At 34.6% G+C, this 24,465-nt stretch overlaps 1 protein-coding gene across 1 annotated transcript; it reads right to left on the bottom strand.

Moving 5' to 3' along the window:
* Window positions 1-6,679: 6,679 nt before the first annotated feature.
* On the bottom strand, window positions 6,680-21,485 carry LOC133188928 (uncharacterized). Its single transcript, XM_061324430.1, has 2 exons — window positions 20,816-21,485; window positions 6,680-7,093 (listed from the first exon to the last, which is right to left on the bottom strand). The coding sequence occupies exons 1-2, from the start codon at window positions 21,414-21,416 to the stop codon at window positions 6,696-6,698; spliced, it is 999 nt and encodes a 332-aa protein (XP_061180414.1). The 5' UTR covers window positions 21,417-21,485; the 3' UTR covers window positions 6,680-6,695.
* Window positions 21,486-24,465: the final 2,980 nt, after the last annotated feature.

Below are 24,465 nucleotides of genomic sequence, written 5' to 3'. Positions count from 1 at the left end.
GAAATTTGTCTATATTGTGGCATCCGATGATCTTTGATCCTTTTTAAACTTTTACCTAACCATTTGCATTTCGGTTATTTTACTCCAATCAATACTTAAACTTGTACTTACCGACTGTCATACATGTAGGTCCTGTCAACTTCATGAAATATAATCCAATTAAAACACAAAATGAATTATTTCTTCTGATATACATGTAATGATGTTTACACCATGCTGCATCATGTGCAATGATAATGGTAAAACTAGTACTAGTAGGGTGACGCAAGCCCAGTGTGATGTAGAAATTTTCAAAAAGGTGTTCAAATGCATGTACAGTACAAGAACAAATTTTAAATTATCATAACAAACCATGTTTTAACGTAACTTTGCCATCTAGGCCTATTTCCAAAAACAGGCAATTTCTGTGTGTGTTGGGGGGGGGGAGGGGAGGGGAGGGGAGGCTGACAAAATTGATTGGGTATGGCTTTTCAAGGAGGTTTTTGCCCAATCAAATACTAAATAAAAAGTTCGCACATTTTGATAAATTCATCAAAAACGCTATTACTAAAATAATATTTGTTGTTGTTGAGAAAATAAATTTAAAAAGTTCCAATTATGGGCCAAAAATTTATATCCCCCTTTTATGAAAACCATCATTAATTAAATTCTGTTATTTCAGACTAGTAATGAATTAAGTAAAGGAAATATCAATAAGAGGCTCATAGGTCACATGGTCACCTGAGCATTTTATGCTCGAATTGACGAATACATGTACATGTACTGTGTAAATTATAGAATTATTTTGACTTTTTCCTTGGTAAGCCCAATATGAAGGAGTGTGCATTTAGAGGCAAACACCTTAGTGCGGGTATTACTGTCTCATGACAGCATCTAGTTCAATTTTGTCAATGAAAGTTAGAATTCTAGAAAAAATTTACCACCATACAAACAGTCCATCACTGAGTACACCTTTCCGTAGACAACGAGAATTTTGGATTAGAAAACTAGGGACAGCCTTTCCCTATGGATGTAATGACATTGCCGATAGTGTTGGAAATCCTTCCAGTCCACAGTGTAACAATATAAATGTGATGGGACTCTTTAATCATACACAGAGACGTAAGCGTAGTCATGGGCATCGGTCTTACAATAAACCTTTAATACACGATGTCTCTTTTGATTCATTACTACCTTACGTAAATCAACAGTTAGGTCTACATCATATTCGCACCTAACTTTACTCTGTCCCTTTGAAACTTTTACATAGTCTTCTTGAAAAGGTCAAGGAAAGTCCATTTTTTGATTCCTCGACACCGGAATATAGGCTCGGATCTGTGATTATGGATATTGCAAATCATAGGCTTTTTAAACCCCCACGTTTTACTGAAGAAGAAGCAGCTAAAACAGTCTTTAAGGAGGCTAGGGGGTCAACAAATTAACCGTTAGATATAACTTCATTTTTTAGATATGATATCTTGAGCTGTCAACTATCATTTGGCAAAGAAAAAATTCATACATTTTAGTTTTAAAATTTGATCATTTTTGTATATCTTTATATGGAGCTCTTCTTCTAAAGGAGATCAATATAGTCTAAAAATGGCCACAACCCCCTAGCCCTCTTAAACTTCAATATGCCAACAAAGGAATTGACGCGGTTAATATAAGTAATATTCTTAATCAAAAAAGGGTCCAGTCTTGTATTCCACCATATTTCAAGATAAAGACTACACCTTGTATTTTCTACAAATATACATCGACTTTTGCTTCCAAACTTTTTAATTACAAGAAAACTTTACAGTGCCTGGATATCGAATATCTGAAACATAATCCTCCATCGTGTTCATGTTCTTCTTCACCCTATAACTTTAGTCCTGCTGGACACGTTATTACTGGTGACGTAAATATAGTTAATAATGAGGACCTTAGATCACTAATTTTAAAAGGTCCTAAATATAGGGAACCCCGATCCTTCAACTGGCGTCGGAATTCCATAAATATTACGGATTCTGTAGAGGATTACGCCAGGCGATGGGCCAGACATGAAAAAGGAGACCTTGACACTTTGTCAGAATGGATTAAATGTATTAGATGTATGTTAAAATCGCGCATTAAAAGATTGAGGGGCAATTTGAGAACCATCTATCCTTCTGTTTTCAATAATCCAGAAGTGAAAAAAGAATTAGATAGATTACATGATCAGTACGTACTAGTTCCTGCTGACAAAGCAGGTAACAACATTGTCTTTGTTTGTAAGGCTCATTATATTAAATATATTTTAGAGGAACTTGGATTTAATTCTACAAGTGGTAATCCAACTTATACTCATAGTTCTCTTTCTAAGGAAGAAATTCTTCAAAATCATATGTCAGTTGTGAATATTTTTAATATTCCAAACAACCAAAATGAATTTGAATTACCATATCTATATTGGATTCCGAAACTTCATAAAAATCCTTACAAACAAAGATACATAGCGGGTTCCAGTAAATGTTCAACCAAGCCTCTTTCTTTACTCACTAAGATATTAACAGTAGTGAAGGGGAAACTTCAAGAGTACTGTGCAACAATATATTCGAGAAGTGGTGTAAATCAGATGTGGATACTTAAAAATTCCAAGGAACTTTTGGAAAATTTGAAATCACAAGATTTTACCAAAATCAACAGCTTAAAAACTTACGACTTTTCAACTTTATTCACAACCATTCCCCACGAAAAATTAAAATCCAGGCTTTTTGATATCATTGACAGCTGCTTTTTCAATAAAAATGGAACTCGTAAATTTACTTACCTTGTCATTGGTCATTTGCAAAATTATTTTGTTAAAAAACATTCTGATTGTACACACAAGTGCTCTGAAGTTGACATTAAAAAGATGCTTGAGTTTCTGATTGACAATATCTATGTGGTTTTTGTAGACCAGGTCTTCCAACAATCTATTGGAATTCCCATAGGTACCAATTGTGCCCCGTCATTAGCAGACCTTTTTTGTATTCATATGAAGCAGAATTTGTCCAAAATCTTATACGTGATAAGAAGAAAACACTTGCTGTGGCCTTCAACTCGACATTTAGGTATATCGACGACGTATTGTCAATTAACAATGGCTATTTCCATTCTTATGTCGATACGATATATCCCAGTGAGCTTGAGATAAAAGATACTACAGAGTCTGACACATCTGTTTCATATTTGGATATTTTACTTGAAAAAGACGTTAATGGTAATCTAACAACCAAGCTTTATGATAAACGTGATGACTTTAACTTTTCAATCGTCAACTTCCCTTACTTATGCAGCAATATACCTTCATCACCTGCATACAGGGTTTATATCTCTCAGTTGATTCGATACGCAAGAGCATGCTCTACATGTACGTATGTACAATTTCTAATACGTGGTAAATTATTGACAAACAAGTTGATGAAACAAGAATATCAGCAGTCTCGTTTAAAGTCATCATTTCGGAAGTTCTATGGTCGATACAATGACCTTGTCAGCAAATACAATTTATCATTGAGTCAAATGCGGACTGAAGTTTTTCATACTAATTGTTAGGCCATTATTTACACACTGAATTGTCGACGGATTTTTCCGTTATTTCCCGATCATGACAAGGAGCACACGGCGGGTGTGACCGGTCGGCAGGGGATGCTCACTCCTCCATGGCACCTGATCCCACCTTTGATGTTTTGGAGGTCCGTGTTTGCTCTGCACATATTTTGTAATGTTTAATGGACTTTTGATCTTGAATACTATTCATTATTTCCATTTTCTCGAGAGGGACGTTAATCAACATACAATCAATCAATACTGACGATTAAAAAATATGATTGCATTGTAGTTTTCACTCGTGATTTTTATAATTTTATATTTTTTAGAATGATATTTTTCTTCAAAAGATATCGAAGAAAACGTTAAGTTTACAAATTTTATATTAAAATATATGAATTATTTTAAGTAGTTTCATTCAAAATATTAGGCACGAAGCGCCTTATGTTGACTGATAACCAAATACAGACTTCCTGTGTAATGCAACGTGTATATATGGATTTTTGACTTCTTGAGTATTAGGGCTCTCCAAGTAAATAACACCAGTGCTACTAAGACCACTACCCCTCCTCAGGTAACCGTACGGTTGTACATTCAGAATAGATGCGATTTAAAACTCAATTATTTAAGTACGTTTTTGAATTTAAGTACCAAGGTTGGTTATAAATAGAACAATAGTGAAGAAAAATATCAGCAATTTCTGCACTTGTTTTTCATTTGTTAACAAAAGTCAAACTCTTAAATGCAAGTTTTTAATTGATAAAGATTATCTAATGCTTTTCAAAATTTGTATTTTTTTTTTTTGTTCTCTTTAATTTGGTATATCTAGTCCGAATGATTGTTGATTTAAAAACGTGGCTTAGTTCTTTGAATGCTCTTTTGTCCCAATTCGACGGGCGGAGTTTATGGAAAAGTTGTGAGTTATGTACAGATAACGCACACTTTTAACAAAAGAAATCTCACCCCTTGGTAAAAGGCGTGTATGAAACAAGTCGTACATAGCTTCTTCCGAGGGGAGAAATTATGAATTAGTGAAAAATTAATGGCGTCATTTAAAATCTTCTTCTCAAGAACCACTGTGCTCTTGAAAATATGAAACTTATGTGGAAGCATCCTCAAGTAGTGTAGATTGAAGTTTGATCAAATCATGACCCCATGGGGTAGGGTGGGGCCACAATGGGCGATCGAAGTTCTACATAGGAATATATAGGAAAAATTTGAAAAGTCTTCTTCTCAAGAACAGCGTAGGCATGATCGGTCATATTTATATGAAAGCACCCTCAGGCAGTGTAGATTCAAGTTTGTTCAAATCATGACCCCCAGAAGTAGGACGGGGCCGCAATGGGCGATCAAAGTTTTAAATAGGAATACATAGAAAAAATCTTTGAAAATCTTCTTCTCAAGAACAGCAAAGCCATGATTCGTCATATTTACATGTATATGGAAGCACCCTCAGGTAGTGTAGATTCAAGTTTCTTCCAATCATGGCCCCCACGAGGGGCCACAATGGGCGATCAAAGTTATATATAAGAATACATAGGAAAAATCTTTTAAAATCTTCTTCTCAAGAACAGCAAAGCCATGATTGTTCATATTTATATGGAAGCATCCTCAGGTAATGTAGATTCAAATTTGTTCAAATCATGACCCCCACCCCCCCCCCCCCCACCCCCACCCCAGGAGAATAGAGGGACCATAACAGGGGATCACAGTTATACAAATGAATACAAAGGATATATCAATAAAAATTTTCTTCTTAAGAACAACAAAGCCATTATTTGCCATATTAATTCAAAAGCATCCCTATAGATTCGAGTTAGTTCAAATAAGTCACCCCCCCCCCCCAACCACTTTTATATTTTAACTTTTCAAGACTGAACTGATTTCTGCTTTTTCCTAGCCAGAGTGCTCAGGTGAGCGATGTACCCCTGGGCCTCTTAAGAATTCATGTCAGCTTTAAGTGTACACCGTTACGAGCGCATTGGGTATAAATACCGGGGGTAGTTACAATAAGACAAGGTACCTGAAAGAGATATGGGCTACTTGGTATGAAACAAATCGTACATATAGATAAAAGTGTTGCGTTATTTTAGAATTTATGTTAGCTTTAACTTGTACAGCTGGAAATAGCTGAATAGCTTTATTGAACTATTAGCTTAATTTAGCTATTTATCACACTTTTATGAAATGTGTTTTTTTTTCAGCATGTTAAAAAGTCGAACCTTGGTGTAATGATATATAGTATTCAACTTTGGGCTCTTATGAAAACAATGAATGTAAAAATAGCTCATCAAATTGCATCAACTTCAGAGACTGTTTTTAAAGTTCTAAAGGTTTTGAGACCATATTATAAAGCAATTGATTTGTGACCAAAACAGTTATTTCTTGAATGAAATTAAGAAGATCAATCTGATCTGCAAGATAATTGACTAATTCAGCACACTGTGAAGCCGTCATACTTACCCAGGCCCCACAACGCACAAAATGGTGTACATGCAATTATCCAAACAATGGCTAAAAAGTATTCAAAAGCTGTGATGTTAGAACTATCTATGATTTGGGTTGCTTTTTTGAAAGTCCACAGTACGGTCTATATATGAATAGTCAAATACTTGCGAAATTTTGTCTATTTATTACGAAAACATTTTTGAGAAAAACTGCATATAAATAGGTTTATCAAGCTTTTCTAAAGCTTAATAAAGCTTTATGGCTAATTCACACTATATAGCCAATTCAAAGATTGTGTTGGACTTGATAAATACAATTCGTCTCGATCCTACTATTCGTAGGTGATTTTCTTTGCACGAACTATAGAAATAATTTGTAAAAGAACAAATGCACACACTTTTAAAATTGAACAAACTATGGTAAATTTTAGCTTTATTAATGTTTTTAATGATGCTATAGCAGGCGACACATACATGCCTTCCTTGAAACACTCTAGTTCTTATAACCAGTATAATTAAAAAAAATATTACCCCAGCACATCGGAAGATTTAATGAGACAGACATACAGCATGATCAAGTTTTTGCCATCAATTTCTGTAGTGCACAATTAAACAAGATACTATACTATACTGTTCACATCAAAGTCCTTTTGCTCTCAAAGACGAATGAAATGAATAACATTTTTTTAAGAAAAGAAGATGCTTTTATACGTAAGGTCAAATGTTGAGAAGATGACCTGTAAACTGTGACTGCAGGTGTCCTATCATTGCATTATCTCCTGTCCACTGAATCCACACCCTGTCGCCCTCATCCAGATGAACGTAAGTTGTGGATGATGCCAATGCTCCCCCTCTGTTTAGCAGTTGCCCAGATATCTGAGCAAAAGGTTCATTGTTTCTATAAATAGCTGCTCTTACAGCCCTATTTGTAGACTCGACAAGTACGGAAAATGTGTAGATACCATTGGTTGTCGAGGTAAACACTCCTCTGATGGGGTCAAAACCAAGTCCTTCGTTCAACTTTACATCATCGAAGGTTATTATTTCTCTGTCTGATAATATAACGTCTCGAGATAGCTTTGCCACAAAGACAACAGGCTTACGTTTTTGAAACTCTGAAAAATGAAGATAAAAAATAACTAGTCCGGCGAACGTTACAGTTGTTCCCAAAACGCTACCCTTCTCCTTTTAAGTGCCGCATTCCCTAACTATATGCTTCATAAAATTATGCAAAATATTTCTATTATAAACTTAACGTATTTTACAATTTTTTTCTTGGGGGGGGGGATTTATACAACACACAAATAGCAAAATGCAAAAAAAAATCACTGTATGTGCATGCAAGTGTCTTCGTTGATTATCACATACATTATCTCTAGGTCTGGGACGGTATACATGTATCGATGTGTGATGACGATACACGTATAAGTACGGAAAAAGCAAGTTTATGACATTTCTATGATTTTTTTTTTCATGTTTTGGATTTAAAATATAAAATAAAATATTTTAAATTTAAAATATTTACCTGAGATATAAACACGATTTTTGTTAAATAATTTGTTTTGACAACCGATGTACAGCTTCTATGAGTATTTATTTCAATAAAGATGAAAATTTTATAACTAATAAAACATATCGTGCTATGAATCGTATCGTGGAACAAATATCGTGATACATATCGGTATAGAAGAGGGTGTTTCGTCCCAGCATTATTTATCAGATACTATGAGGTGAATCAAAAATTGAAGATCTCGAAAGAATTACATGTACACTGAAAACGTAGACTGTTACAGCAATCGATGTATTAACCAATCAGAACTCAGCACACCCTCAGCATGTCGTCGATTTTTTTTTTTTTTTTTTTTTTGAAGTAGACACAGAGAATATTTAAATAAGTCAATTTTCGTCTCGTATCGTTGAAAACTAAGAAAGTTAAAACCATAAAAAATCGTACCTAATCAGATTTAGCACACGTAAATTAGTGTATTTTCTAGATTCCTCACATAAATATTCTTAGAGTGTCTAAAAAAAAACACAATTGTCTTAAATTTCAAAGTATTTCATTGAACTAAAGAGAAGTAATGTACAGCGCGTGTTTTCAAGAATTATACAACATGTATATGCCTATGTTTCAAATTCCGTACCATTTTTTCGGTAATTTTGGCTTCCCCATAAACTTTGCCGTTAAGAGCGGGGAAATCATTGTCTTATATTTTACAGTATTTCTTTGAACTAAAGAGAAGTAATGTACAGCGCGTGGTTTTCAAACAATTAAACTACATTTGGTGATATGCCTGTGTTTCAAATTCCATAGCATTTTGTCAAAAAGCAAAAATAATATTAAGATTTTTTGTCCTTGCGAATCAGATTGAAGCACACGGGCAGGCGCGTGCGTTCATGCTAATTCAACGGTGTCATCCCGACAACTAATATTTGTTTATAAAGCTAGTTTCAAAGCATCTCATAAACAAAATGTGTTTGAGAAACACTGGCAGCTCAATGCCAAGTTCCGAGTTTTTGAAATGTAGGTCAAACTCCAAGGTCAAGGTGAAGAGTTAAAAATGTTGATACCCAAAGAAAGTTATTGTCACAAGGAATACATATGCGAAAATGAAAGCCCTAACACCAAGGTCACGAGTTCAAAAATGTTGGCACCCAAAGAAAGTTATTGTCACAAGGAGTACATATTATATGTGAAACATGTCCTTGCACCAACCATTCCAAAAATATGTCAAAGGAAATTTTTTTCAAAAGTAGGTCATGCTCTAAGGTCATGAGGTCAAAAATATTGGAACCGAAGGAAAGGTCTTGTCACAAGAAATACATAAGTGAAATATGAAAACTTTACCACCAATGCATCAAAAGTTAAAGGCTTTTTCGAATGTAGGTCAAACTCAAATGTCGAGGTCACGAGATAAAAATTTTGAAATCTAAAGAAAGTTCCTGTCACAAGAAATACACAGGTGATATATGAAAGACAAAGAATGAACCCGTTCAAACGTTATGGTCAAGGTTAAAGTTTTTCAAAAGTAAGTCAAACTCACAGATCAAGGTCAAAAGGTAAACAAGAGGCCCAAGGGCCTTAAAGGTCACCTGAGTAAGATACAACAATTTAAAGGATGCATAGAGTATAAAATGAACTGAAAGGTGAAGCTTTGTTGCCCAAAAGCAAGAAAAATAGGGTGACCACGAACAACAAAATAATTGGTCTTAATATTTATTAACAGTTCATGAATTAGGTTCTAATCTGTTCCCCATTTATCACTATCACCATACAGTATATTAACAAATTATCAATGCTTCTGTACTATTTTTAGGCCTTTCAACTAATTTTTCAAGTTATACATATGGTAAAAAACAATTGATAGATATATTTGTAGGTACATGAAATTCTTAAAAAAGATTATAACCTATACATACCTTTGATTAAATCATAAAAAAAAAATAATTATTAATATTTGATTTGTACGATGTGGTGTTTTAAGGACAGGTAACTCAAATGTAAAACATGACCAACAAAGTGCCGATTTTTGAGTTATCGTTTATAGGAATGACATATAGGCTGCTTCAATTGGTATTGTTATGTACACAAAAGGGTTCCTTATATTCTTTGGTACACAAAAGGGTTGACCAAAACAAGGAGAATGCCTTCACTCTATACCTGGAATAACGGGATAAATGAATGGGGAACGGACTATATTCAAGATTTTTAACTCTCCCTAACAGTTGTTATGAAGAAGAAAATATAATGCTATGTTTTTTATTTGTGCATTGCTGTGCTTCATCTATAAAGATAAATATTTCTACAATTAAATGCAACAATAAATTATCTTATTCTTTTCATTAAGCACGAAGAAGAACGATCAAGTATGAAAATTTAATCAGATCAAAATTAAGAAGGGGGATGGATTTCACTTTATATTTTTATTAAAAATTTCACTTATATATTATTGTACAGTGTCTATAACTACATGATAATTGAGTTGAACATTTGAACTAAATTTTAAAACCACTGGATTTACCTGTCAGTGAAGGAACACTTGGGAAATGCTAAAACTTGACATCCTTAAAAACAATTAGCTTCCTCGGACCCGCTCTAAACAAGTTCCGGTAATGGGTTATCGCTCTTTTCATCGAACCCTAGCGGCAGTTGAAAGGCCTACTATTTTAATCCCTTGTTGAAATCTTTTACATTGGCCTCTCTTGGTCTTTGATGAACATTTAATAAGACAAGTTATTTTTGTCTCATTTTTATTTATCTACTACTTACAAGTCTATCTGATCATTTAAACTACGAAAGTACTTTTGTATTATACAATATAAGTTTTTGCATAATTCTCTTATTCTATTTACCTTTCAAGTACATTATTTACAGTGATAAATTATCAAAAGTAAATAGCAAAGGGGAATAACTCCTCTCTGTAGAATACAAACTAATAGAGCCCTGGCCAGGACCAGAGCACTTGACCAAATGGTCCAGATGTTCAAAACTCTGGTAAAAATTCCCTTCCTTATAAAAACTTTTACTCTGTTTGCCTCAGATATGCCCAGGTGCATCGTCGCAAGCCACGGGTTTTGTGTCCATTCTATTTCCACAAACCCGTGGCTGTCTCCTACAAATTTCTCTCGTTCTCATGAATATTAGTAATATACATTCAACCAATGGAATAACATCTGACGCTTCAAGTCAGAACCAATGAAAATGATCAGTCTATCTTGTATTTGGATGTAACCATAACCACGAGCTGTATATCAGCTTCGGTTCGAATTTCCTTTCTTAACGAGTAACGCTATTCAGAGTTCTCACACAACGTCTACATTCGAAACCCTGTATTTTAATGTAAAACCTTGTAAGTATTTTAGAATATACGTAACTCACCTCTGTTCTTCAGGATCTATCGTATTTTTTTTTCAATAAATCTGCCACGCATAGCAAACATGATTTCATTATGGGCGCCGCCATTTAAGCGTACCAAAAATTGCTACAGAGTGTTTTCATTGGTCAAGGTAAATCTGGCGTCACTTAATAAATATTCAATGATTCAGTCGCGAGCACGAAAGAATTTGGTAGGAGGCAGCCACGGGTTTGTGGAAATAGAATGGACACAAAACCCGTGGCTTGCGACGATGGCCCAGGTGCGGAGAAGATTTTTAAAGAAATAATGCATTTTTACTACAGATTCACTATATTATCAATAGAGCCCCCCCCCCCCCCCGAAACACCAGAGCTTCACAATTTTGAAAGAGGCATCCTTGCTTATCATAACAATGTACTTAGTTTGTTTAAAATAATACCCAGGTGCAGAGAAAAAGATTTTTAAAGAATTAAAACATTTTCACTTTATAATCAATAGAGCCCCGCCCTAACACCAGAACCCCTGATCCAAGGATCACGAATTTCACAATTTTGGAAGAGGCATCCTTGCTTATCATAACTATGTATTTAATTTGTTTCAATAATACCCAGGAGTAGAAAAGAAGATTTTCAAAGAATTAATGCATTTTCACTATATAATCAATAGAGCTCCACCCTAACACCAGAACCCCTGACCCAGGGGCCATGAAATTCACAATATTGGAAGAGGCACTCTTGCTCATCATAACTATGTACTTACTTAGTTTATTTAATACCTAGGAGCAGAGGAGAAGATTTTCAGTGAATTAATGCATTTTCACTATATAATCAATAGAGTCCCGCCCTAACACCAGAACCCCTGCCCCTGGGGCCATGAAATTCACAATTTTGGAAGAGGCACTCTTGCTCATCATAACTATGTACTTAGTTACTGTTTTTAATACCCAGGAGCTGAGAAGAAGATTTTCAGAGAATTAATGCATTTTCACTATATAATCAATAGAGCCCCGCCCTAAAACCAGAACCCCTGACCCTGGGGCCATGAATTTCATAATTTTGGTAGAGGACTCAGTGCTTATTACAATCATGCCAACAGTTTGACTGCTTGATGTCCAGGAGTAAAGAAAAAGATATTCAAAGAACTAATGCATTAATTTTGGTGGTTTTAGCCCCACCCCACAGGCCCCATGGGGGCAGGGACCATGAAATTAAAAAAATTTTTGTTCCCCTTCACCCATAGATGCTATATGCCAAATTTGGTTGAAATTGGTTGAGCGGTTTCAGAGAAGAAGCTAAAAATGATCAAATGTTAACACACATCGCACGCCGCACGCCGACGGTCAAAAACGGATAGCAGTAGGTCACCTGAGTGACTCAGGTGACCTAAAAATGTTGGTACGCAAATAAAGGTCTGGTCACAAGTTATGGCCAAGGTTGAAGCTTAGTAAAAATATGCAAAAGAAGGTCACACTTCAAGGTCAAGAGGTCAATAAACTTGGTACAAAGAAAGCTCTTGTCACAACAAATATACATATGAAATATAAAAACCTTAGTGCCAACCATTCAAAAATTATGGGCAAGGTTACAGTTTTTGCGGACAAACATTTTTACAGATAAACTGACGAACAGGTACCCCCGAACCTTCGATAATGGGGGCAAAAAATGCAGGCCCGTAGGAAGCAATTTCAGTTTAGGGGGCACAGCCATACATTTTCAGCTGAGGGGGCACTATCAATTACCAAAAATTCCTTGACAAGCAAAAAAAAAGGGGGGGGGGCATAAGACGTTTTTATTGAGGGGGCACAAGCATATAGTAGCTATGTTTTCTATAGTAATCTATATATCGGCAAAATTATTGGGGGGCATTTATAATTTACTTCCATGCTATAAATCATTGTTTTATAAGGCGAGTTTAACGGAAGACTTATAAAAAAAACAACAACTACAACAATCAAAAAACCAAAACAAACAAACAAAAACTAATAACTGGTCCACTGATAAGAACATATTATTTTTTAAGCTGTTTTCAAATACATGTTAATGATCACTTGAATAGTTTGTGTTCCTTACTGGTTCATGACCCCCCCCCCCCCCCTACATACATGTACATACTGGAGCGGCATGTTAACAAACAAAATTCTAAATGTTTAAAAATAAATAAAAGCAAGAAAGAAAACAAACAAAACAACAATTCAATAACTGTAAACTCGCATGATTAAGTAGATGAAATTAAGATAATAATTTCGATGAGCCCCCCACCCCTCTCCGTACTCGAATTGTTTTCTATGGGCCGGTTGTAGCGATTTTAATTTCAAATAATATACAGTGTTCTCTCTGTCGCGTAAAGCTATTTTACTGATTTTCAGCATTCAGGTGGCAGCAAATTACATGAACATGTACATGTACTCTTCATGAATTACGGTTTGTTGCCCTATAGCAAGAGAAATAGGATGATAAGGGTTAACGAAATAAAATAATTAGTCTAGTATTCGGTAACAACTCATAAATTAAGTTCTAATCTGTCCCCCATATACCACTATCACCATGCAGACTATTAACAAACTATTAGTGCTTCTGTACTATTTATAACCCCATAATGTAACCTCTCACATTGGCCTCTATAAGTCTTTGAAGAACATTTAATAAGATAAGTTATTTTTGTCTCATTTTTATTTATCTATTATTTACAAGTCTATCTAACTATGAAATTACTTTTTGTATTATGCAATAAAGTTTCTTGCATAATTCTCTTATTCTATTAACTTTTCAAATACCGTACATTATTTACAGTGATTAATTATCAAAAGTAAATGGCAAATGGGAAAAACCTCTCAGTAGAATACAATTTCATAGAGGCCATGTCAGGACCCCAACACTTGACCAAATGGTCCAGATGTTCAAATATCTGGTAAAAATATCCATGCTTATGAATATTTTTTCTCTGTTTGCCTTCGATATGCCAAGGAGCAGAGAAGATTTTCAAAGAAATAATGCACTACAGATTCTACACAGTCCTACCCTAACACCAAAACCCATGACCCAGGGTCATGAATTTCACTAATTTGGAAGAGGTGCCCACATCATCATGACTATAAAATTAGTTGAAGATTTTCAAAGAATTAACAGATTTTCACTAGATTATCAATAGACCCCCCCCCCCCATCCCGCACCAAAACTCCTGACCCTAGGACCCCAAGTTTTCAAAATTTTGTAAGAAGCGCCCTTGTTCACCATAACTATGAACTTTATTTATCTGCTCAACACTGAGGAGCAGACAGGATTATTTAACAGAAAAAATGCATTTCACTGTATTATCAATACAGCCCCACCATTACACCAGAACATCTGATACAGGGGCCATGAAACTCATAATTCTGAAAGAAACACTCTTGAAAACTCAGAAAAGAATATTTTCAAAGAAACTATGCTTTTTCACATTATAATGAATAGAGCTTTGGTTTAGTTTTAGTTTAACTTAGTTTGTTTAAATAATACCCAGGAGCAGAGAAGATTTTCAAAGAAATAACACATTTTCACTATGTAATGAATAAAGCCCCGCCCTTACACCAGAACCCCTGACCCAGGGGCCATGAATTTCACAATTTTTGAAGAGGCGCCTTTTCTAATCATAACTTTGTACTTAATTAATCGACTTACTACCCAAGAGCAGAGGAGAAGATTTTCAAAGAATTAATCATTTTCACTATATAATCATTAGAGCCCCGCCCTTACACCAGAACCCCTGACCCAGGGGTCATAAAACTCACAATTCTAGAAGAAACACTCTTGCTCATCATAATTATACACATATTGATTCTTTGCTTTTTAACCAGAAGCAGAAAAGAAGATTTTCAAAAAATCAATGCATTTTCACTATATAGTCAATTGAGCCCCCGCCCCCTTTAACGAGAACCCCCAGTCCTGGGGCCATGAATTTCATAATTTTGGAAGAGGCATCCTTGCTTATCATAACGATGCAATTAGTTTTGTTTAAATAATACCCAGGAGCAAAGAAGAAAATTTTCAAAGAATTAATACATTTTCGCTATATAATCAATAGAGCCCCGCCCTAACATCAGATATTGACCCAGGGGCCTTGAAACTCATAATTCTGGAAGAAGCACTCTTGCTCATCATAACTATACACTTATTGTTTCTTTCCTTTTTAACTAGGAGCAGAAAAGAATATTTTCAAAGAAATTATGCCTTTTCACTATATAATAAATAGACCCCCCCCCCTTTATTTTTTCCAGAGCCCCCAACCCTGGGGCCATGAACTTCACAATTTTGGAAGAAGCATCCTTGTTTATCATAACCATGCAATTAGTTTGTTTAAACAACACACAGGAGCAGAGAAGAAGATTTTTAAAGAAATATAACATTTTCACTGTATAATCAATAGAGCCCCGCCCTAACACCAGAACCCCTGACCCAGGGGCCATGAAATTCACAATTTTTGAAGAGGCACCATTCCTTATCATAACTTTGTATTTAGTTAGTTTGTTTAATACCATAAGAAGAGAAGTTTTTCAAAGAAATAATGCACTTTCATTATATGATCTATATAGCCCCGCCCTAGCACCAGAACCCCTGACCCTAGGGCCATGGATTTCAAAATTTTGGTAGAGGGCTCGGTGCTTATTACAATCATTCCAACATTTTGACTTCTTGATGTCTAGGGGTAAAGAAGATTTTTAAAGATTGCATTAATTTTGGTGGTTTATGCCCCAACTCTCAGGCCACAGGGTGGCAGGGGCCATGAAATTCACAACTTTTGTTCCGCTTCACCCGTACATGCTATATGCCAAAATTGGTTGAAATTGGTTAAGCGGTTCTAGAGAAGGTGAAAATGTTCAAAGGTTAACGCACGACGACGGAAAAAAACGGATAGCAATAGGTTATCTGAGTGAGTCAGGTGACCTAAAAATCTTCTTCTCAGAACCTCTGTGCCAGATAAGATTAAACTTAAATCGAAGCTTTCTGAAGTATGTAGATTGTAAATTGTTCAAATCATCGTCTCCGGGGTAAGTTGGGGCCATCGTAGAAGATTAAAGTATTACATTGAAATAAATTGGAAAATCTTTCAAAATCTTTTTTTCAAGACCTACTGGAACATAAAAACTGAAACTTATATGAAGGCTTCCTAAGGTAGTGTACATTGTAAATTGTTAAAATCATGGGCCCCGGAATAGGTGGGGCCACGGTAGGAGACTAAAGTTTTACATGGAAATATTTAGGAAAATCTAAAAATCTTCTTCTCAAGAACCACTGCACCAGAAAAGATGAATCTGATGTCAAAGCTTCCTGAGGTAGTGTAGATTGTAAATGGTTCAAATCATGGTCCCTCGGGGTAGGATGGGGCCACAATAGGCAATTAAAATTTTTACAGAGGAATAAATAGGGAAGACCTCTCCTCAAGAACAACAAAGCCATGATGAATCATACTAATGTGGCAGTATCCTCAGGTGGTGTAGATTCAAGTTTGTTGAAATCTTGAACTCCGGGGGTATAGCGTGGGGACCACAATAAATTATCATAGTTTTTCAAAAGATTTATTGGAAAAGATTTAATTTCTTCTCATGAACAACAAAGCCATGATTAGTCATATTTATATGAAGCATCAGATGGTCGTGTAGATTCAATTTTGTTCAAATCATGGCTCTTAGGTGTAGGGTGCGTTACAAAATGCAATCACAATTGTACATAGGAATACATGTACGAAGGCTGTTCGAAAATTATTGAGATATTCTGATTTTTTTCCTTTCTAATCGACGTTTTTGGTGGAAATTGGTATATACATTTAAAAAACACCAACAATATATAAAAGTAAGAAATATTTAAGAAATATTTTGATTTTCCTTTTAAATTTTTGAGCTTGAATACTGTTCGTTAGCTCCATATATTTCATGACTTATTGATGATGATGATTTCGGTAGGGTACCAGGCGCAGTCTCAAAACCGAGTATTGGAATTCTGTAAATATTACGTACTAAGTCCTGGATGACCCAGAGAATGTATGAGAATTCATAAAATTATACATATCATATTTCAGTCTTCATCTTGACTTTATTTTGTTCAAGTTTGAAAATATTTCGATTAGAAATACGGATATCATAAAGAATTTTCGGCAAGCCATTAAAAAACTTATAATGACGGCAAAATGAATTTTGACATCAAGCCGGAGCAGCGGGCATGCATCAATTTTTGTGTAGAGCTGAGCAGAACTGTTTTGATAAAGAACCTTCTAAAACAAAACACAGCGTAGATGAAATGTGTCTAGGATATGGTTTATTGTTGATTAAAACATTTTTCTGACAAATCATTTAACCACAGTGAAAGCAAAGAAGCTGGATGACCATCAGTTATTACTGACAAATTAACGTCACCAGTCCTAAAGCTGGTACCGAATGATTAAGTCCAGCTGTTAAGAATTTGCTTGGTTAGAGCGTCTGCTCTAGAGTCGCGGAGTAAGAAGCTGATCCTTACGTCGCGTGTTTGAATCCACTGCGGCTCGTGGAGACCGGTCCTTCGGATGAGACCGTATAAACCGAGGTCCCGTGTCGCAGTAGGTGTTAGCACGAAAAAGATCCCTCTCTGCTCTATGGTCCTGAGTGCAGAGTATAAGGAGAAATTTGCAGCCCTCCATCGGCAAGGGGTTGTGTCTCCATATGAGTGAAAAATTTCCGAGAGGGACATTAAACAGCAAACAAAACATGGATATTTGAAATAAGGGAAGCAACAACAAACGAGTTTGTAAAGGGGGGTATAAGAATAGAGAAAATTTGTACCAGTTGGGTTTTTAGAATCTTATTAAGTGACGGCAGAAAAAAGAAGAGCTGACGCTTCCCAATCATTTTAATGTGAGAAAAAAATCTAACGCTGAAGTAACGTTAAAATGATGACTGTTATTATCTCTACGGAGTGCTACGGGTCAATGGACATATGCAAGTTAAGAATTTCAACGGTATTTATCTAATAGTGCCTTCAACAAGAGATTTTGCATCATAAAATCATAAAATTCTGGTGAACTTTCATTAATTTTTTTTTTCTGGCAATAAGGCAAAAGTCTCAATAATTTCAGAACAACCCTCGTATATAGGGAAACAGCTTGGCCAAGTCTTAGGTGAGCGTTGTGGCCCATGAGCCTCCCGTTTTTCTTAGAGATTAATTTATGGTTGTGATTTGACCATTATCTAACGGACTTCTCATTCGGCAAACCTCGGATGATTCCGTTGCCTTCATTAAATAGGTACGAATCGGCCGAGGTGTGCCGAGTGACGGACTTCCAATATTTTTCACAAAGATACGAATGTTGTGCAAAAAAGTGTATTTAGAAGGTAGATGGGTCTTTCCTCCATGTTTTTGTTAACCGAAATATGAATAGTTTTGTGCATACTTTGAGTTTAATCTTTCAAAAAAGGAAAATGAAGCAAAAACAGGCTCGTAGAACGCGGGGGTCCCTCTTTTTTCTGAGTAAAGTATTTTGCTATAGTAAGTTTTCCTCTGCATGCTGGTTGCCCCCCCCCCCCCCCCCCCACACACACACACAGACTTTTTGTGTTGTGAGATTTTGCACTGGCAAATTCCATGATTTGGACAGGTAATTTTTTTTTTTAATTTATGTATTTATTTTGCTTGTCAGACTGTTTTGGGAAGTTCCATCCCCCCCCCCCCCCCACACACTTTTGAAACCGTCGCTACGGGCCTGAAAGATCAATTCATAAGGAAAAATTGTCATATAGTTTGAAAAAATATCATTTTTGCCCTCTTTGGTGTGTAGATGATACTTCATAGATGAATATTTTCAATCTTTGTGAGGTTGTTGCAAATTTTGGAGATTTAACAAAAATTATACGTTAATATTAAATGATCGAAGAAAATTTTGTCATAATTGAAGAGCCATTCTCTGTAAGGACTTTAACTTTTATATAGGAGCTGTGGCACGCATAGTCTCAGAATTTCTCCAAACTCTCTATGATAAAAGTCTTTGACACCGTAAACTCAAATCAGGCAAAAATTGATTGCTACGTGTCATGGTTACCATAGCAACATGTCCTAAAGTTTGAAAAATTGCATTTTTCAACATGTTCAGAGACCCCCAGTTAACGTTTGCAGCAAAGCAAACAAGTGGCAATGACTGTTTCTGAAAGTTGAAGGCCTGATGTCTTAAATGCATGATAAACATGTTTGGTAAATCAACTATCACATACGTTACTATGGAAACAAAGTATTTAAAAGTAATAATTTTGTTCATTTAATTTTATAAAGTCATACACTTAAGAATAAAAACAATAATAGGTTGAAATGCAAGCAAATAATAGAGAAGAGATCCTTGTAACATATACCAGGGACGAAAGATGATATTTCTTATAGGTAGGCAATGGTTGCCATGGTTTTAATACCACAAAGGGATTTTAAATTTACTCTCTTAGTGTTTTAATCTTATCCTATCTTTTTAAAAAGCATATTTCTATATAACTGATGATCAATTTTTAAAGGCATTGGTGTGACCCTAATTTTCACATTTCAAAATATTCAAATTCAAATCTTTAAATAGAGAGTTGCTATGGAAATTAGCCGAAAAAATATGCATAAAAACCTGAAAAATATTCTGTTTCCTTGGATACGTACCCTTGTTTGTAGATTCCCAAAACGTTTATGATTGATATATAACAACTAACCTGACTTTCAATTTTGACTACCACCCAATCTCTAACTGGATGCAAAAAGCTGGCACATAGGATTTAATACTGATATAAAACTAACAAAATCGAACATTTTCCCTTCTTGGCAACCATAGCAACAGTGTTGTATTTTTCAAAAAAAAAACTTTATCAATATATGATATTCAACTTTACTTCTACCAGATAAGTACTATTCAAGGTTTCTTGATTAAAAGGTAAGTAAATTCCTAAAGCAGCAAAAAATATCACTTTAAACAACTGGTACGTTGTTTCCATGGTTACACTGCAAAGTTACAATTAATCCCAATTTTTCTTATGTTGTCGGTATTGCAAGGTCCTCAGAATGTATATGTGCCAGTCATGAATTTTATTGTTTTTCCTCAAGATAGTAGCATTAACCCAATCTTAGCAACAGATTTTGCATGTTTACACTGTGTTACCATGGCAACAATGGAAGTTATTTTTAGAATAATACCAATACTTAATAATTGCCAATACTTAATTACTTAAGGTCAAATATTTTTATTGTTTTTCTTTGGTTGATGATTGAGTTTGATCATGTAACATCTATCATTAGTGAATATTGAGCATTTTTCAGCATCTAAAATGTATTCCAAATGTACCCATGGTTACCACGTACTTAGAGATAAATTGTTAATAGTTTCTTTATAGCATGAGTGGCAACAAGGTGTCATATTTTTGTGAGAATAGTTTGTTTGTTTTTCTTAGTCTTTATTAAGGCTTAATAAAGATTCAAAGTAGCTGAAAATCTCAATTTTTTTCAACTTTTCTGGCTGTTACCATGGCAACCAAGACACATAGCAACGAAATTTTATTTGATATATGTTTCTGGTGTCAAGTTGTAATAATCGGCAAAGTGTCATCAAAATCGGTGACCATGCGTTGCAAAGAAGTTTAAGTGGTTACAGAGAATCGCTATTAATTTTTCACTTTCTATTTTGTCGCACAATAGGCATTTTGCTCGCCGTGTTCGTCCATCTTCAAATTTGACCAGTTATTGTTTAGTTATTAGATTTCATTCATCTAAGTTTTGGATACTTTCAAGCTATTTGAGTGACATTGCGGATGTACGTTACTATAAATAGAATGGATATGAAAATTTTCACTGAATTATTTTCCAATTTTTTTAAAAGAACTGACGTAAAAAAGTATAATTTAAATCGGATGAATTCGAAATGTGTCTGTAAAGAAAGTCTAAGACAAATTACCATTAAAATATTATAGTGCTCAATAATAACAAAAAAAAAACTGTCTACAAATAAATCAAATGTGCTTACTGATCTGGTTAAGAGTTGATGCTATGGAGAGTTGGTTTTTGGAAATTTCTTGGAACTTGTTTTCTAGAATCAAGTCTTTGTTCCTGAGAGAGGCAAAGTCACGACTGGTCATGTCAGACATATTTATTACCTCATCAGTTATATTGCTTATTTCCGTGGACAAAGCGGCAGTGTTAGTCTTCAGTCGAATATTCGTGTCATTCACTGTTTTCTGAAGGTTAGAGTTAACACTCTGCAAATCCGAATACTTCAGGTTTTGCTCAACTACTTCCATTCTGGTTTTTTGTGTTGAATTTTCTAGTTGGTTTATCCGTGCAGTGGCTTGATCAAACTGAGTTTTCATATTATTGTAGCTTTCATTCAAAACATCATAATCTTTCTTAAAGTGAATTAAAGTTGTCTCAATGAACTGAAGCCGACTTTCCAATGTATTTAACTCCTTCTGTAACTCTTTATCAATGTCAATTTGTTCAACTTTAGGCATATTTTCTAAACCATTTCCGGAATCAGCCATTACCATGTATCCAAGTGGCTCGCTGCTAGAGTAAATTAGGAAAGTGGAAAAAAGAAAGGTTTTGACCAATATGTTCATGATGCACATGCACACTTCCTAGGATTAACAAGTAAACTAAGTTCCAAAGCAGGTGTCCGACTTTGATATGCCTTGACAGCAATGACATAACATTGATATAAATGAGAGATTCGAGACTAAACCACCAGAGACTTATTCACTGTGTATCTTATCTTCTAGGTTACGAGGTCCACTATCATGAACAGTTCTAGGTGCGAGGCCAATCGTTATTTCAGTGTGTCTGTTTAGCGCTACTGACACGTCGTCACAGATATCAAATGACATATCAAATGACGATAAAAAAAAAGTGCATTTAATTAAATTAGTTTTTAGTTGCTTGAAAAAAATATTTCTAAAAAGAAAGAATAAAAATGGAATACTCACTAATTTCTTACTAAACATGAAGTAGTCATTACATATTTGTTTTTAACACACACACACACACACAATTAGTGTCATATTATTTACAACTAACGTATATGTGAATTCATTATTTTGATAGGAAGATTTATTTATCGAGAATCAACAAATATGTATGTAATGATCGTGTGTTGACATGACCAGTGTATGGTCAAAAGCGTGTTAAAAAAAATTGCATACTGATATTCCTCAAAAATATAAAACAGCTGTTGATCAAATCTTATTCAAATGTTTGAGTTAAGAAAATACATTTCGATTTATTATCTAAGCTCATCTAAGTGTACTGTTTTAAGAAGAGTCCTATAATTACATCTTCAACAGTGAAATAATGTGATTTATTCATTGAATAAAAGTCATATTCTCTCACAGTGTGAAAGGATACCAAAGTGATATTCTGTCATAGTGTGAAAGGATATCAAAGTAAGTAAAAATTATTTTTGGCCTGTCATAAGATAGAGTTAGTAACTAAACTGTCTTGATACAGACTAAAACTGCCAATTTCGTCCTAAATACACTGTATGTTGCTAGAATCCATGTTACAATGTTTTCAATGTCACAACTTCTAAGCTATAGTCCTAATTATCAGTGTATTGTTTTAAGAAGAGTATACTAATTATCCGTGTATAGTTTTAAGAAGAGTCCTAATTATCAGTCTAGATTTTTAAGAAGGGTCCTAATTATCAGTGTATTGTTTTAAGAAGAGTCCTATAATTACATCTTCAACAGTGAAATAATGTGATTTATTTATTGAATAAAAGTCATATTCTCTCACAGTGTGAAAGAATACCAAAGTGATATTCTGTCATAGTGTGAAAGGATATCAAAGTAAGTAAAAATTATTTTTGGCCTGTCATAAGATAGAGTTAGTAATAAACTGTCTTGATACAGACTAAAACTGCCAATTTCGTCCTAAATACACTGTATGTTGCTAGAATCAATGTTACAATGTTTTCAATGTCACAACTTCTAAGCTTTAGTCCTGATTATCAGTGTATTGTTTTAAGAAGAGTACTAATTATCCGTGTATAGTTTTAAGAAGAGTCCTAATTATCAGTCTATAGTTTTAAGAAGAGTCCTAATTATCCGTGTATAGTTTTAAGAAGAGTCCTAATTATCCGTGTATAGTTTTAAGAAGAGTACTAATTATCAGTCTATAGTTTTAAGAAGAATACTAATTATCCGTGTATAGTTTTAAGAAGAGTCCTAATTATCCGTGTATAGTTTTAAGAAGAGTACTTATTATCAGTCTATAGTTTTAAAAAGAGTACTAATTATCAGTCTATAGTTTTAAGAAGAGTCCTAATTATCATTCTATAGTTTTAAGAAGAGTACTAATTATCCGTGTATAGTTTTGAGGAGTAATAATTATCAATGAGTAGTGGTAGTTATTAACAGTACATAGTTAATTTGTCCTGTAAGCATGCAGCTGTTAAGTCAGCCTGTGACGGTGCATATTGTCGTTTTGTACAAATTGTCGTCGGTGACAATATGTACCTACCCTCACTGCACATATTGTCGTCCATCTGTACATATTGTCGCCGACTGAAAAGTTACATATGTACATATTGTCGTTGGCGACATTATGTGCCTCACCCTCACTGTACATATTGTCGCCCCAAAGATATTGTTGTTTAAAGATATCTTTTGCTGTTTTTTTTGGTAGCTTTGTGAATGTTATTGGTGTGAGAATCACACTGACGTGTCTCGTTTGCTATTTCATGCAGCGTGATTGTGATGGTACATTTTGTCGTCCTGTTCATATTGTCGCCGGCGACAATGTGTACCTTCCCTCACTGCGCATATTGTCGTCCATCAGTGTTATTGTATATGTTAACTTAATTATTTAATTATGAAATTTTACCTGTGGACTAACTATATACAAGTTAAACAAACAGAATTTACCAAAGCAAAAAAAAAAAAAAAATAATAATAATAATAATAATCAAACCACCAAGCGGGGGGGGGGGGGGTACATCTGCCTTTGGTGTTTGAGATGATTTTTAAAGATTTTCTGTATATATTCCTATGTAAAACTTTGATCACCCATTGTGGCTCACATTACCCCTGGGGTCATGACTTGAACAAAATTGATTTTGTTTTTGTTTGATTGTTGTAAAAATGTGTTGAAATTGACCCAGTAGTTCTTGAAAAGAAGCTGAAAGTATGAATAGTTAACAGACAGGCGGACGGTCGGACAAAATTTGATCAGTAAAGCTCACTTGAACTTCCAGTTCAGGTGATCTAAAAATTTTATTTTTTGCGTTATTCTTACATTATTATTAACAATAAATTATATTTATAATATTATATCGGCACATGATCGTATATAAGAATTATTTCCAAATAATATTACTACTGAACAAAAAAAAAATACCTGTATTCAATCTCCAAGTATATGTTACAAGAAAAAAAGACTAGCTGATTTATCAGATATCTCAAGAATTACGGTATCTTGATATGTCATAGTGATGTACATCAATCCTGGACACAATTTTCTGACCAAAAAATTTTCTCCCTACAGTATTGCGAGTAATGTTGTCTGTCTCCCTCCGTGCGTGTGTGTGTTTGTCAATTTCTCTTTCTTTTCTCAAGTAAATATTCGTCAAAACAATATATCGACGACAATATATACCGACCTTGACTGTACATATTGTCGCCG

Source organism: Saccostrea echinata, unplaced genomic scaffold (assembly GCF_033153115.1).
Source record: "Saccostrea echinata isolate AGI-Se365-2 ecotype Australia unplaced genomic scaffold, CSIRO_AGI_Sech_v1 ptg000001l, whole genome shotgun sequence".
Lineage (NCBI taxonomy): Eukaryota > Metazoa > Mollusca > Bivalvia > Ostreida > Ostreidae > Saccostrea > Saccostrea echinata.
The sequence above is the reverse complement of the archived record's forward strand: the minus strand, read 5'-3'. Positions and strand labels throughout refer to the sequence as shown.